The sequence below is a fragment of the Brachyistius frenatus genome, unplaced genomic scaffold, assembly GCF_029030835.1.
Source record: "Brachyistius frenatus isolate BFR_SWC_R1_liver_20210118 unplaced genomic scaffold, ASM2903083v1 Contig_439, whole genome shotgun sequence".
Lineage (NCBI taxonomy): Eukaryota > Metazoa > Chordata > Actinopteri > Embiotocidae > Brachyistius > Brachyistius frenatus.
In genome coordinates, this window is record NW_027211038.1 from 127,197 (window position 1) to 139,282 (window position 12,086).

Here is a 12,086-nt window from a genome sequence, read left to right on the forward strand (position 1 = left end):
TTATGGACATGTAGGAGAACAGAGTGTATCCATGGGGCCAATTCCTAAAATAATGATGTCATCTCTTTTGAACTGAACTTTTTAGATCATCTACCATAAAGTACCAAACTCATTTCCCAGGTAGCGTTTCCCACTGCAGATACCGACAGCTTCTCTCTTCATTATCAAATGAAGTCGGCAACGAAGCGCCTCAGAACGGCTACCAACAACAAGAGGTGACTATTAAAAATAAAAACTAAATAATGGAGGGGGTCTAAAAACAGCTGCTGCTCAGTTTCAGCTTTTTCCAGCATTGCTGCCTTCCTCATGAAGGTTATTGGACCTTGTGCCCATTTTTAAATTCCACTCATCCCAGTTGATAAAACCCAAAATAAATAATTAACAACAAATCTTGACATCATTGTAAAGTGCTGTGTTTATGTAACAACTGTTAACATTGATAACAGTAACCTTTTTAAAAAAAACAGTAAAACTAGGAGAGATGAAGTGCCGTTGTCGGGACTTTCATCGAGACTTTTCTTCGCTCTTCTTCTGCTCATGACGTCCCGATTCCAGCCAGCAGTGCCACCAGAAAGGGGATGTTTCCGAGGAGGAACAGCGCCACCAGCAGCACATCGACGTCCATCTGAGGAAACAATCTATTACAAATCATCAGTAACTCACCGTTCTGATTTCCTTCAAACCGTCATTTTTCTTACCGTTGTGGATTCCAGTGGAACAGTCGAAGTATCTGAGATCACAGCAGAGAACAGTTAACGCTGCTGCAGCGTAAATAAACCATCAAATAAATAGATTTAGCATCATAATAAGTATTTACTGTGGAAATGTGCTGAATTTAATCAAAATGTTACATTAATCAAATTAATATTATTATTTAATTAAGTGCAATTGCAACTTAATGTAATTATTACTTCAAACATTTTCTAATTTGATTTATTTATATTTGTATTGAAATGAAAACATCAAATATACAATATAGTGTAATCAAATTCAAAGCAGTCTAATCCAATCCATTCTGTTTTCATGCTCTGCACTGATTAATATTTTATTTCACATTTACTGATAAAAAAAATCGAAGTAATGAACCGACCAAGAACCACTTAACAATCATATTAATATATAAGTATATTTACCTTTGCTGTAAAACTTCCATTTTAAATGAACCTCCAACAGGAAGTAGAACAACAATTCCCAGCCAACAAACCCCCCCATCACCTTCATCAGCCATTGGTTCACAGAGCTGTCAATCAACTTCAGGCCTGTAAATATGGCCGCCACTGTGGTCACATATAAGCAAACACATGAAGACTTACTGCAGGGGTTGACATGGTTGGTGTGGAACATGTTTTTCAGAGAGGATGTATGACATCACAGTGAGGTGAGAGATTACCTGCTAAAGCTTTTATTGCTGCTCCGTTTAAAGCATGTGACCAGTTGAAGACAAACCTCCTGACAAAGAGAAGAAATAGGAAACCATCAGCTGATTCAGGGCGGAGAACCAACAGCTGCACGGATCATCTGTCGCTTCAAACAATTTGGGATTATGAACTTCAAACTTCATTCCTGAACTTGGAAACGGAAAATTGAGAGCAGAGAAGCAGTCGTCAGAGTGGAACAACGAAGGGCTGATTTACTGACATCTCTGATGAAGGTACTAGATTGAGTGCTTATTCCAAAAGATTGCTCATTTATTTTGCACCCTTTGTGTCGGTGATTTCCTAAAATAAAGTGATTCAGGCCATCGACAATTTGGATGGAAAACAACATTTTAATATTTAAATCAACTTCAGCCACAGCAGATTTTTTTTTATTTTTTTATTTCACTTTATTAATCCCCGAGTGGAAATGTCTTCACTACAGCAGGGGGGCTCTCAGGGGGAGCTGCTGCAACAGGCTGCCACTAGCGCGGCGCCAGGTAACCTGACCTGAGGTGCATGTTTTTTTTTGGATGATGGGAGGAAGCCGGAGAACCCGGAGAGAACCCACGCAAGCACAGGTTGTGGTGGTACATGATCCCTGAGTCTCCACAGTCCACCTTCATGTCCCACCAGGTACAATCAAACACTGAACGCAACATGTTCCAACTCTAATAGCTCAGTTAAAATAAACGTATGACTGAAATGTGCATAAACTCATTATAGACCACAAACACAATGTGAGACATCAAGTCCAGGACGTTAAAATGTGTCAGAGATCGAACGACCAACAGGTTCTTCCACATTTCTATTAATAAAACAGTGAAGTGGTGAAGTTCAAACCATCCTCAGTCTGAACCTCCAACCTGGATGAGAGGTGTTCCAGATACAGGAGATCATTCCAGATACAGGAGTTCATTCAGGAGATCATTCCTGATACAGGAGATCATTCCAGATACAGGAGATCGTTCCTGATACAGGAGATCATTCCTGATACAGGAGATCATTCCTGATACAGGAGATTATTCCAGATACAGGAGTTCATTCAGGAGATCATTCCTGATACAGGAGATCATTCCAGATACAGGAGATCATTCCAGATACAGGAGATCATTCCAGATACAAGAGATCATTCCAGATACAGGAGATCATTCCAGATACAAGGAGATCATTCCTGATACAGGAGATAATTCCAGATACAGGAGATTATTCCAGATACAAGAGATCATTCCAGATACAGGAGATCATTCCAGATACAGGAGATCGTTCCAGATACAAGAGATCATTCCAGATACAGGAGATCATTCCAGATACAGAAGATCATTCCAGATACAGGAGATCATTCCTGATACAGGAGATCATTCCAGATACAGGAGATCATTCCAGATACAGGAGATCATTACAGATACAGGAGATCATTCCAGATACAAGAGATCATTCCAGATACAGGAGATCATTCCAGATACAGAAGATCATTCCAGATACAGGAGATCATTCCTGATACAGGAGATCATTCCAGATACAGGAGATCATTCCAGATACAGGAGATCATTACAGATACAGGAGATCATTCCAGATACAGGAGATCGTTCCTGATACAGGAGATCATTCCTGATACAGGAGATCATTCCTGATACAGGAGATCATTCCAGATACAGGAGATCGTTCCAGATACAGGAGATCATTCCAGATACAGGAGATCATTCCAGATACAGGAGATCATTCCAGATAATGGAGATCATTCCTGATAATGGAGATCGATTTATTACCTATATATTATCTATCTATTATTGAGTTGATGAATGTTTTTTGGATTTCAATGAGAAGTGATTTATTTGTATGTTTATATCCGACAGCATTTAGAATCAGTGACCTACAGTGGATGTTGTGGTCCACAGCGCAGGAGAGCAAGGACCGGTTGGAGGACGGAAAGAACCAGGACCAGACACCCCAACACAGGGTGGGCTCCCTGCAACACACACACACACACACACACACACACACACACACACACACACACACACACACACACACACACACACACACACACACACACACACACACACACACACACACATATACACACACACACACACACACTCACACACATATATACACACACACACGCACACGCACACACACACACACACACACACATTATAGAATAGTTGAGGTTCTGTCTATAATCTTTAAAGACTCTACGTTAAAATCTCCTAAAATTAGAAATGATTTGACTCTTTCTGAATGAAACTGAACTCTTTCTACGATCAATGTTGTTGTTCAGTCGTGATCTCCTCTGATTGGGATCAATACTTCTACCAGAGCATCCCTGTGTTTCCTGTCTGATGTGCAGTGAGGATCTGCAGGTGAAGCACTGACCTCAGACCAGCCCTGAACATGTGAGAAGGAGAGGATGGAGGCGATGAAGGTGGCTGCTACTGTCACACTCATCACTGCAACATGGACCTTCAGGAACACAGGACAACAGCGCTCAGAGGGGCATGTAGTACCAGCAGTGTGCGATAGGGGGCAGGCTTGGCCAGCGTCTGGGGGGGGGGTGTGCAACACAAACACTGATTCTGATCTCCTCATTTTACTCAGATCAGAGCTTTAAAAACCATCTCATCTCATGACGACTCGTCCTCCGTTGCTCCTGGAGTTTCTTCCTGTTTTTGCAGGAAGTCATGGAGGAGGAGGAGGAGGAGGAGAAGGAGGAGGAGGAGGAGAAAGATGAGGAGAAGGAGGAGGAGAAGGAGGAGAAAGATGAGGAGGAGGAGGAGGAGTCACTGTCTGCACCTCCTGGTCAAAAGGAGGTCTGCACACACACACACACACACACACACACACACACACACACACACACACACACACACACACACACACACACACACACACACACACACACACACACACACACACTCACACACACACACACACACATACTGCATTACTGATGCTCCTGGTGAGGTGAAGGTTAATACGGGTACAAGATATTTCTGTATTTCTGTATTTAGGATCCTGAACCTCAGTTCTCCCTTCGTCTGGACTTTGAGCTTCTTCATGACTTTATTTATTTCCTTTTCTGTCTGTGTGTTGAAATAGTACCGGCTGATTTGGACATCCAGATGAATATTCATCTCCAGTTACTTCTCCTGACGTCAGTAATTAGATGTAAAGATGGATAATCGTGTAAGCTTTGTCCGACTGTGATAACATTATATTTTGTGTATTTTGCTGAACGTTGATATATTAACAGTTCAGTGAATCTCACCACAAACCATCCGTCTCTGCTGAACAGCTGCTGTCCTCCAGCTGCCTTCAGATATCTGGCTGCCATCATCCCCACCGAGCCTGAGGTCATCCAGGAGATCAGCATCAGCGCTCCTGGAACACAACGTCCTCTTTAATCCCACTTCTCTTGGTTTCATGACCCAACGTCCATTTCATGGTTTCGTCCCAACATCTGAATCTCTGTGAACTGACTGTGAAACGTTGGTAGAAGTTGAGACCTTCAGTGAAATCTCTATTTGAAGCTGGAAGAATCAGAACCGGAGTCGGGTCACGTCAACTCACAGGAAACCATAAAGTTCCCTGAAGGCTGTCTGGTCACTGCATCACACACCACCCTCTTTACTCCGTCCTTTCACTTGGACACCACCCTCTTTACTCCGTCCTTTCACTTGGACACCACCCTCTTTACTCTGTCCTTTCACTTGGACACCACCCTCTTTACTCCGTCCTTTCACTTGGACACCAAGAAATCATCTTTCAGCTGATCTCTTCAACAAATGATGACAGTCATGAAACATTTGAAAAAAAACATCATTCAAATTAAAACAGAAAAGAACATGTTTAAGAGCTTTTCTATTCTTCTGCCTTCATGTGGACAGCAATCTTTTGAAAAATCTGAATAATGCTTGTGTTGACAAAACCCCGTCTGACACATTATTAATGTATGAATGTGGACATGAAGAAGCCAATCTGTGAACAGAAAACTAAAACATGCTGATTCTCAAGTTCTCCATCTGCAGTATTCAGTGACTTCAGACAGTTTCAGAGTCTTCTGTCCTACGAGCAGCTCTGTAAAGTTCAACCAATAGAAAGATGAAATAAACTAATGAGATCTGTCAGATATTAATATTCCCGGGTGCCTGAACGCATCGATAATGTTCCCCAGCTCACAGCGAGGAAACGTCAGACTGAAGTGTCTCATTAAACGTTCACGCAGGCTGACGGTGAGCTTCAGCGGTTCATCTGCTGGGAACATGAATGTGTGGAATGGATTCCATGGTTTTCTATGGAGTAGTTGTTGAGATATTTTATTCTGGACCAGTTAACCAAGTGATTATCAGCACTGTCGTTCAGAGGCAAAGCATCAGAATGACTAAAGCTTCAACACGCCTATGATTTTAAATATGGACTGAAGAGTGCATGAATTGATCATGAGAATTTTAGATCAAGTTTTTAAACATTGGGAGAATATGTCTGGGCGATGACACCGTGTTGCCTTTAGGGCTGCCCTCCTCTGAGAACCTTGAATATTCAGAAGATAAATGGTCTGTACTTGTATAGTTCTATCACCTTTCGGTCTCAAAGTGCTTTAACATGTTTTCCATTCACCCACTAATGAGACAGGTCACCATGCAAGGTGCTGCCATCAGGAGAACATTCACACACCGATGGTACACCATCGGGAACAACTTAGGGTTCAGTGTCTTACTCAAGGACACTTAGGCATGTGGACAGGAGGAGCTGGGGATAGAACCACCAACCTTCTGATTAGTGTGCGATCCACTCTACCGACTGAGCCACAGCCTCCCTTAAGATGTTTCACCTGTCGCACTGTGGGACAAACTAGGTCACAGACTGAGCTCTCTCCAGACCTTTCATCTCTCCACGAATGATCTCACCGTGTGCTTTGAGAATATGAGGCCGTCCAGCTGGTCGAACAAGCAAAGGTCTGGAAATGTTGATCTTGTCAGTGCTGATGAAAGTTTCTGTATGAAACTGGATTTGTCCTGCTGGAGAGACACATGAAACAGACAGTTATTGAAAAACATGTAGCTAGTTCCATTTCTGTTTTTCTGAGTCTAACCCAGGAGGCTCCCGCCAGTTAGACTGGAAGACCTCCACTGGAAGAAGAGCCGTACCCAAACCAAACAAACGCAGAGATCTTCAGGAGAAAAAACACCCAAAACAAAGGAATCTGCTGTAACGTGACGGTAACGTGTCAGAGCACCGGGTCACACATCAACTGGAGACACATTTATTTTGAGTGCTTATTCAGAGGACGTCAGCTGAGTTGGTGTTTTCCAGTGTGGCCCGGAATAAACAGACTGATAAAGCAGGTGGTTCTATGAATGTGGCCTGAGAAGATGGTATCTCAGTCCATCACCTGTAGAGGGCAGATCAATACCTTCTGAGTCTCCTGCTTGTGTCCTGAGCAGCAGGAAGATGAAATCCTGATGAGGAACTGGCAGTGTGTTCATCTCCTGATCTTCATCAGGTCCCGAGTTCATCTCCTGATCTTCATCAGGTCCCGAGTTCATCTCTTGATCTTCATCAGGTCCCGAGTTCATCTCCTGATCTTCATCAGGTCCCGAGTTCATCTCCTGATCTTCATCAGGTCCCGAGTTCATCTCCTGATCCTCATCAGGTCACGAGTTCATCTCCTGATCCTCATCAGGTCACGAGTTCATCTCCTGATCTTCATCAGGTCACGAGTTCATCTCCTGATCTTCATCAGGTCCCGAGTTCATCTCCTGATCCTCATCAGGTCACGAGTTCATCTCCTGATCCTCATCAGGTCACGAGTTCATCTCCTGATCTTCATCAGGTCACGAGTTCATCTCCTGATCTTCATCAGGTCCCGAGTTCATCTCCTGATCTTCATCAGGTCCCGAGTTCATCTCCTGATCCTCATCAGGTCACGAGTTCATCTCCTGATCCTCATCAGGTCACGAGTTCATCTCCTGATCTTCATCAGGTCACGAGTTCATCTCCTGATCTTCATCAGGTCCTGAGTTCCTGGTGTGTGTCTGAGCAGCGCTCTGCTGCGTCCGGATGTTTGAGGCAGCTGAAACTTTATCAGAGAATGAACATCAAAGTTTGTGAAACGTTTCTGGGGAACAAAGAGAAGTCTCAGAGACGACCTGGTGACGAGCTACGATTGTGTTGTTGTGGGTAGAAACTTGTGTGTTTTTGTTGCACTCTGAGTGTCGTGTTGTCGTGTTGGAGAACCCTGTTGCCACGGCAACACAGTTTGGGTAATTAGAAGTGAACGTTTCTCCTCGGACGCCTCGGAAGGTCCAGCAGAGCTGCGTGGTTTCATGTCTGACCTGAAGCATCTTGTTGGTCTGAAGAACCCTCTCCCCCTCCCCCCATGGCACCCCGTGTCAGTACCGCTGCTGCTGGGTCCGTGGGCGAACAGGAGGTGGTAGGTTCTGTTGAAGCCGGAGGTCCTCTGAGTAGAAATGATGTTCATGGAGGTGAAGGAGCAGCGGATCACCCCGTCCTGCACCGACGCTCGTACATCAGAAACATTCCCCTGTTGGACAGTTAGAAATCATTTCAGACTCCATCTGCTCAGACATATATATGTAATATCTAATAAGTTAATATTTCATGGTCAAACAAGCCACATCCTGATCTAGATCATTATTATAAGAAGTGGTACCAGAGGAAGAAGCTGTGGAGCCGTTTGTCCTCTTGAGAAGGCATGTTGTACCCTCACCAGTCCGACACTGCTAACACCACAAATATAAATGTCATCGTCTCCCTGAGGAAAGAAGAAGAATGATTTTAACACAAGCAACTTCATCAACCACTGATCTCTTCTTTTGTCTCAAATCAACACAAACCTGTGTTTGGAAAAAAAATCTATCATGGAGCAGGAGGAAGTCATAACTCTCCTGTTTAAGTTTTCCTGGTTACATCACTTCAGTACGCTCACATTTCTGACTTCAACATTCACCTGAGACTGAAGCAGAGCGCACATCAGCTTTTATGTCCAATTTTTGTGGAACAGAAAGAAGTCAAAGTGAGACCAGTCCAGAGGGAGGAACTTGCCTGATTGTGAACCAGCTGAGTGGGAGTGGTGTCATGTTGGAGAACCTTGTTGCCATGGCGCCACAGTTCAGGTGGTTTGTTTTTAATGAACCCTCAGACGTCACAGCCATAAAACATAAAAAAGTTCGTAGCTTCAGGTCTGTAAAATGGTTCTGATCCAGAAGTGTCTTCAGCTGCAATACCAGCGAGTGCCACTAGAGGTCGGCTCCAAAAAGCCTCCGGCTCCATAGACTCCCATTCAACTTCTCTCATCAAATCCAAAGTGAATAAAATGTGTCCATCAGTTATGACAGTCTGATTCGGGAGCATGAATTCATGACTCATTGCTTCATGCTGGAGAATCTCTGAAGCATTTCAAGCCTCTCCATCATCATCATGATTCCCTGAGTTTGACACTAAAATGAATGAGTGCTCTGCTCAAGTCCGTGTTTAAATCTCAAACACGCACATAGACATACAAAGACAGATGCTCATCACTGCTCATCCCTGTTCGCAAACATCAGCATCAGTCTCTGACCTCCTTCATCCCTCGTATGTGACCAAGGTCTCAGATGTGTGCTGTTCAACACAAATACATGAAGAGCTTTCCAGAAACAAAGTTCAGAACACATGAAGCACTTCAGAGAGTTTTAACTTTACCATCATTTGGTCGTCTGAGAATCCAAAAGAGACGTATCCATCAGAGGGGCCGGACATCTCGTAGCGTGCGGCAGCACCAGGCAGCATCATGGCTGACAGGAAGTAACAGTGTGCGCTGACTGTAGGGTCGCAGTGTGACGGATGACTGAAGCACACCTTGGAGACACCACAGTCTGCGCTGGAGATGTTCTGCTGGCAGGAAAAGATCATGTTCATTTAACCAGAGGAACTCAGCTCAGCCCTGCTGCTCATGGATGAAAGAACGATGCACCGAGGAAACCATAAACAAATGTTGTAGACAGACAGAATGAAGACAGTAGTTTAAATAGATCTGAAGAACATTCAATCCACCACCCTGTTCCTGTATCACTGTACTCACAGCAGGTGGTGCAGGTTGTATCGTGATTGTTCTTGCTGGTGAAATGGTGGGACTGGTTGCAGTGGGAGGAGTTTCAGATCCACCGGTGGAGGTCAGGACATCACTGGTCACATCAACCCAGAACCTGCTGAAATTCTCCACAAAGGACACACTGAGACACAAAGAGGCTGGATGGACCGGAGGAAGCATTCCTGCTGCTCACACTCAACTCATTCACTCTTATTCACTCTCATCACAGGATGAAGTCCAACCGTCACAAACACCAGAGCCCATCTTCCCTTTTCTGAGACTTAAATGTACCATCACATCATTACTACAGTACAAGTACATCTCTCCAAATATAACAAAGTCAAAAATAATGAGAATAAAAGAAAATCTTTGGAAGTCAAAGTAAAAAGTATGCTGCATTCAAAGCACTCAAACAAGCAAAATCTCCTTTAGAAGTGACTAAAGTACTAATGTCCAATCAGCGTCGGGGATTATAGACTTTAACGACAAGCTTTGTTGAGTCATGTGACTCATGACAATTAAACAGAAGGTAATATTTTAATAAACCGTACTGGAACTGAATATCTCTCATGTTTCCTGAAGATCTCCACATGACCTGAATGGAGTTCTTGGCAGAATCTGATTGGTGGGAGACAGCTGAGTCCTGGACACACACACACACACACACACACACACACACACACACACACACACACACACACACACACACACACACACACACACACACACACACACACAGAGAGAAAAGGTGGACCTCCGTTAACCGTGCCGGTCTTGATAATGTTGAAGAACCGGTTCCGTTCCTGAGGTCTGACTGTATCAGAGGAATCTCACCTGTCTGAGGCTGCAGGTGAGCAGGCGGCCGGCCCCCTCCGTCAGGGTATAAGAGCCCACAGCAGACCACCCCCCCACTTCTCTCGCCTGTAACAGGAAACCAATAAACGGTGTGGTGGGAGGAGCCTGGAGATTAACTGGAAACAAACAAAACAAACAAACAATAAGCACAAAACAACCCTGAGCAGAGCTCCCTTCAATCTCTCCTGCAGGAAGGAGCTCAACTCCAACCTCCTCTCCCGCAGCAGTCGGCCCACGCTGGGATCCGGGTCTCTGGAAGCCTCCTCAATACTTTTAATCCTGGCTTCAAGGTGTTTGACAGTAGACTTGATTTTAGCGGTGGAGTTTGAGGTGTACTGCTGGCAGAAAACACGATCTGTGCCTCTCCGACCTCCCACCACTGTTTCAGACAACTGAAACGAACTTCTTCAGTTTTCCACTGCTGCCAAAAAACCTCAAAGCTCTGACAAAAAGTTGATTATTAAAGTGCCAGTAGGAGTTCACCCTTTCACCCGGGGAGGGTATCAAGCCTGAACTGAGGAGGTGCTGGTCGGTGAACCCAACTGGACTGATTGTACTGTTTAGTCTGGAACTGAGACTGACAGATGTAAATCCTGTTATTCTGACCCGAACCCATGTGGACTGTCTGGTTGGTGGGTGTTTGACTCTCCATGTATCCAACAGATCCAAGTGTGTGACGATGTTGTGGAGACTCTGAGATGACTGTGGTTCCTCATTAGTTCTGTCCATGGTGAAGATAGAGTCCAGTTGAAATCCCCTCCGATGATCAGCTGCTCCTGATGGCAGTTCTGCAGTTGTTTTTTCAGCGTAGTGAAGAAGCTTTCTGGCCCCTGATTTGGTGCATATAAGTTGACGAAGCAGTAAAACCTATTTGTGACTTGTACCAAGAGGATGACATCCTCTGATTCATGGTCTTGTCTTTCAGAGGGACAACGCTGTTCAATGTTGTTCACAGAGAGGCTGCTGCACGGTCAACACAGTAAACATGTTTTGTTATTTGGGTGGTCTTTCCCTTTAAGAGAAAGCGTTTTTTTTCCAGGAACATTTGTCCTTTGGGACTTTAAGTTGTGACCGTCATCCCCGTCACGATTAATCTACTCGACCCCCAGGTTCAGCTCACCTTTGACCCGGTCTCCAGGTGTGAAGCTGCTGCGCTCCGTGGTGACGGTGAAGGGCGAGGGTCCCGTCTGGGGGGTCTGCCCGGAGTGACGAGGTCGCATGTCCTCACAACTGTCCATAACCAGACCGGAGCTGAAGCACCGGATCACCGGACAAACACTCAGCAGCAGCAACACAGGAAGAACCATTTAGACGAGAGGAGACGGTTCACATGAATCCACCTGGGGACAGGGGACACAGCAGGACGGACACAAAGGGGCTATTCAGAGGAGGAGCTCAGGTGGAGGAAATAAACACTGAGAGGAGGGAGGGAGGGAGAGACAGAGGAAGGAACAGAGGGAGGGAGGGAGGAACAGAGGGAGGAGCGAGGGAGGGAGGGAGGGAGAGACAGAGGAAGGAACAGAGGGAGGAAGGGAGGGAGGGGTACAAGAGAAGGAGGAGGGAGGGACAGAGGGAGGAACAGAGGGAGGGAGGGAGGAACAGAGGTAGGAGTGAGGGAGGGAGGGAGGGGTACGAGAGAAGGAGGAGGGAGGGACAGAGGGAGGAACAGAGGGAGGAGGAGGAGGATACAGAATACAGAACCAACAGTGGCACCATGTCGA

The 12,086-nt window shown here is 45.1% G+C and overlaps 1 protein-coding gene across 1 annotated transcript; it reads right to left on the minus strand.

The window, feature by feature from the left end:
• Window positions 1–440: 440 nt before the first annotated feature.
• LOC138637194 (putative ferric-chelate reductase 1) lies at window positions 441–11,694 on the minus strand. Its single transcript, XM_069725704.1, has 15 exons — window positions 11,486–11,694; window positions 10,345–10,481; window positions 9,973–10,153; window positions 9,502–9,695; window positions 9,123–9,314; window positions 8,092–8,193; window positions 7,818–7,962; window positions 6,326–6,433; window positions 4,687–4,799; window positions 3,795–3,881; window positions 3,293–3,384; window positions 1,391–1,449; window positions 1,134–1,277; window positions 699–730; window positions 441–625 (listed from the first exon to the last, which is right to left on the minus strand). The coding sequence occupies exons 1-15, from the start codon at window positions 11,670–11,672 to the stop codon at window positions 536–538; spliced, it is 1,863 nt and encodes a 620-aa protein (XP_069581805.1). The 5' UTR covers window positions 11,673–11,694; the 3' UTR covers window positions 441–535.
• Between the last annotated feature and the right edge of the window lie 392 nt (window positions 11,695–12,086).

Coding starts and splice junctions, on each gene's coding strand:
- LOC138637194 (XM_069725704.1), bottom strand. CDS start 11,672: ATGGTTCTTCCTGTGTTGCTGCTGCTGAGTGTTTGTCCGGTGATCCGG. Junction 4,800..6,325: donor TCATATTCTCAAAGCACACG/GTGAGATCATTC, acceptor GTTGTGTTCCAG/GAGCGCTGATGCTGATCTCC. Junction 1,278..1,390: donor AGCAATAAAAGCTTTAGCAG/GTAATCTCTCAC, acceptor ATGTGACCACAG/TGGCGGCCATATTTACAGGC.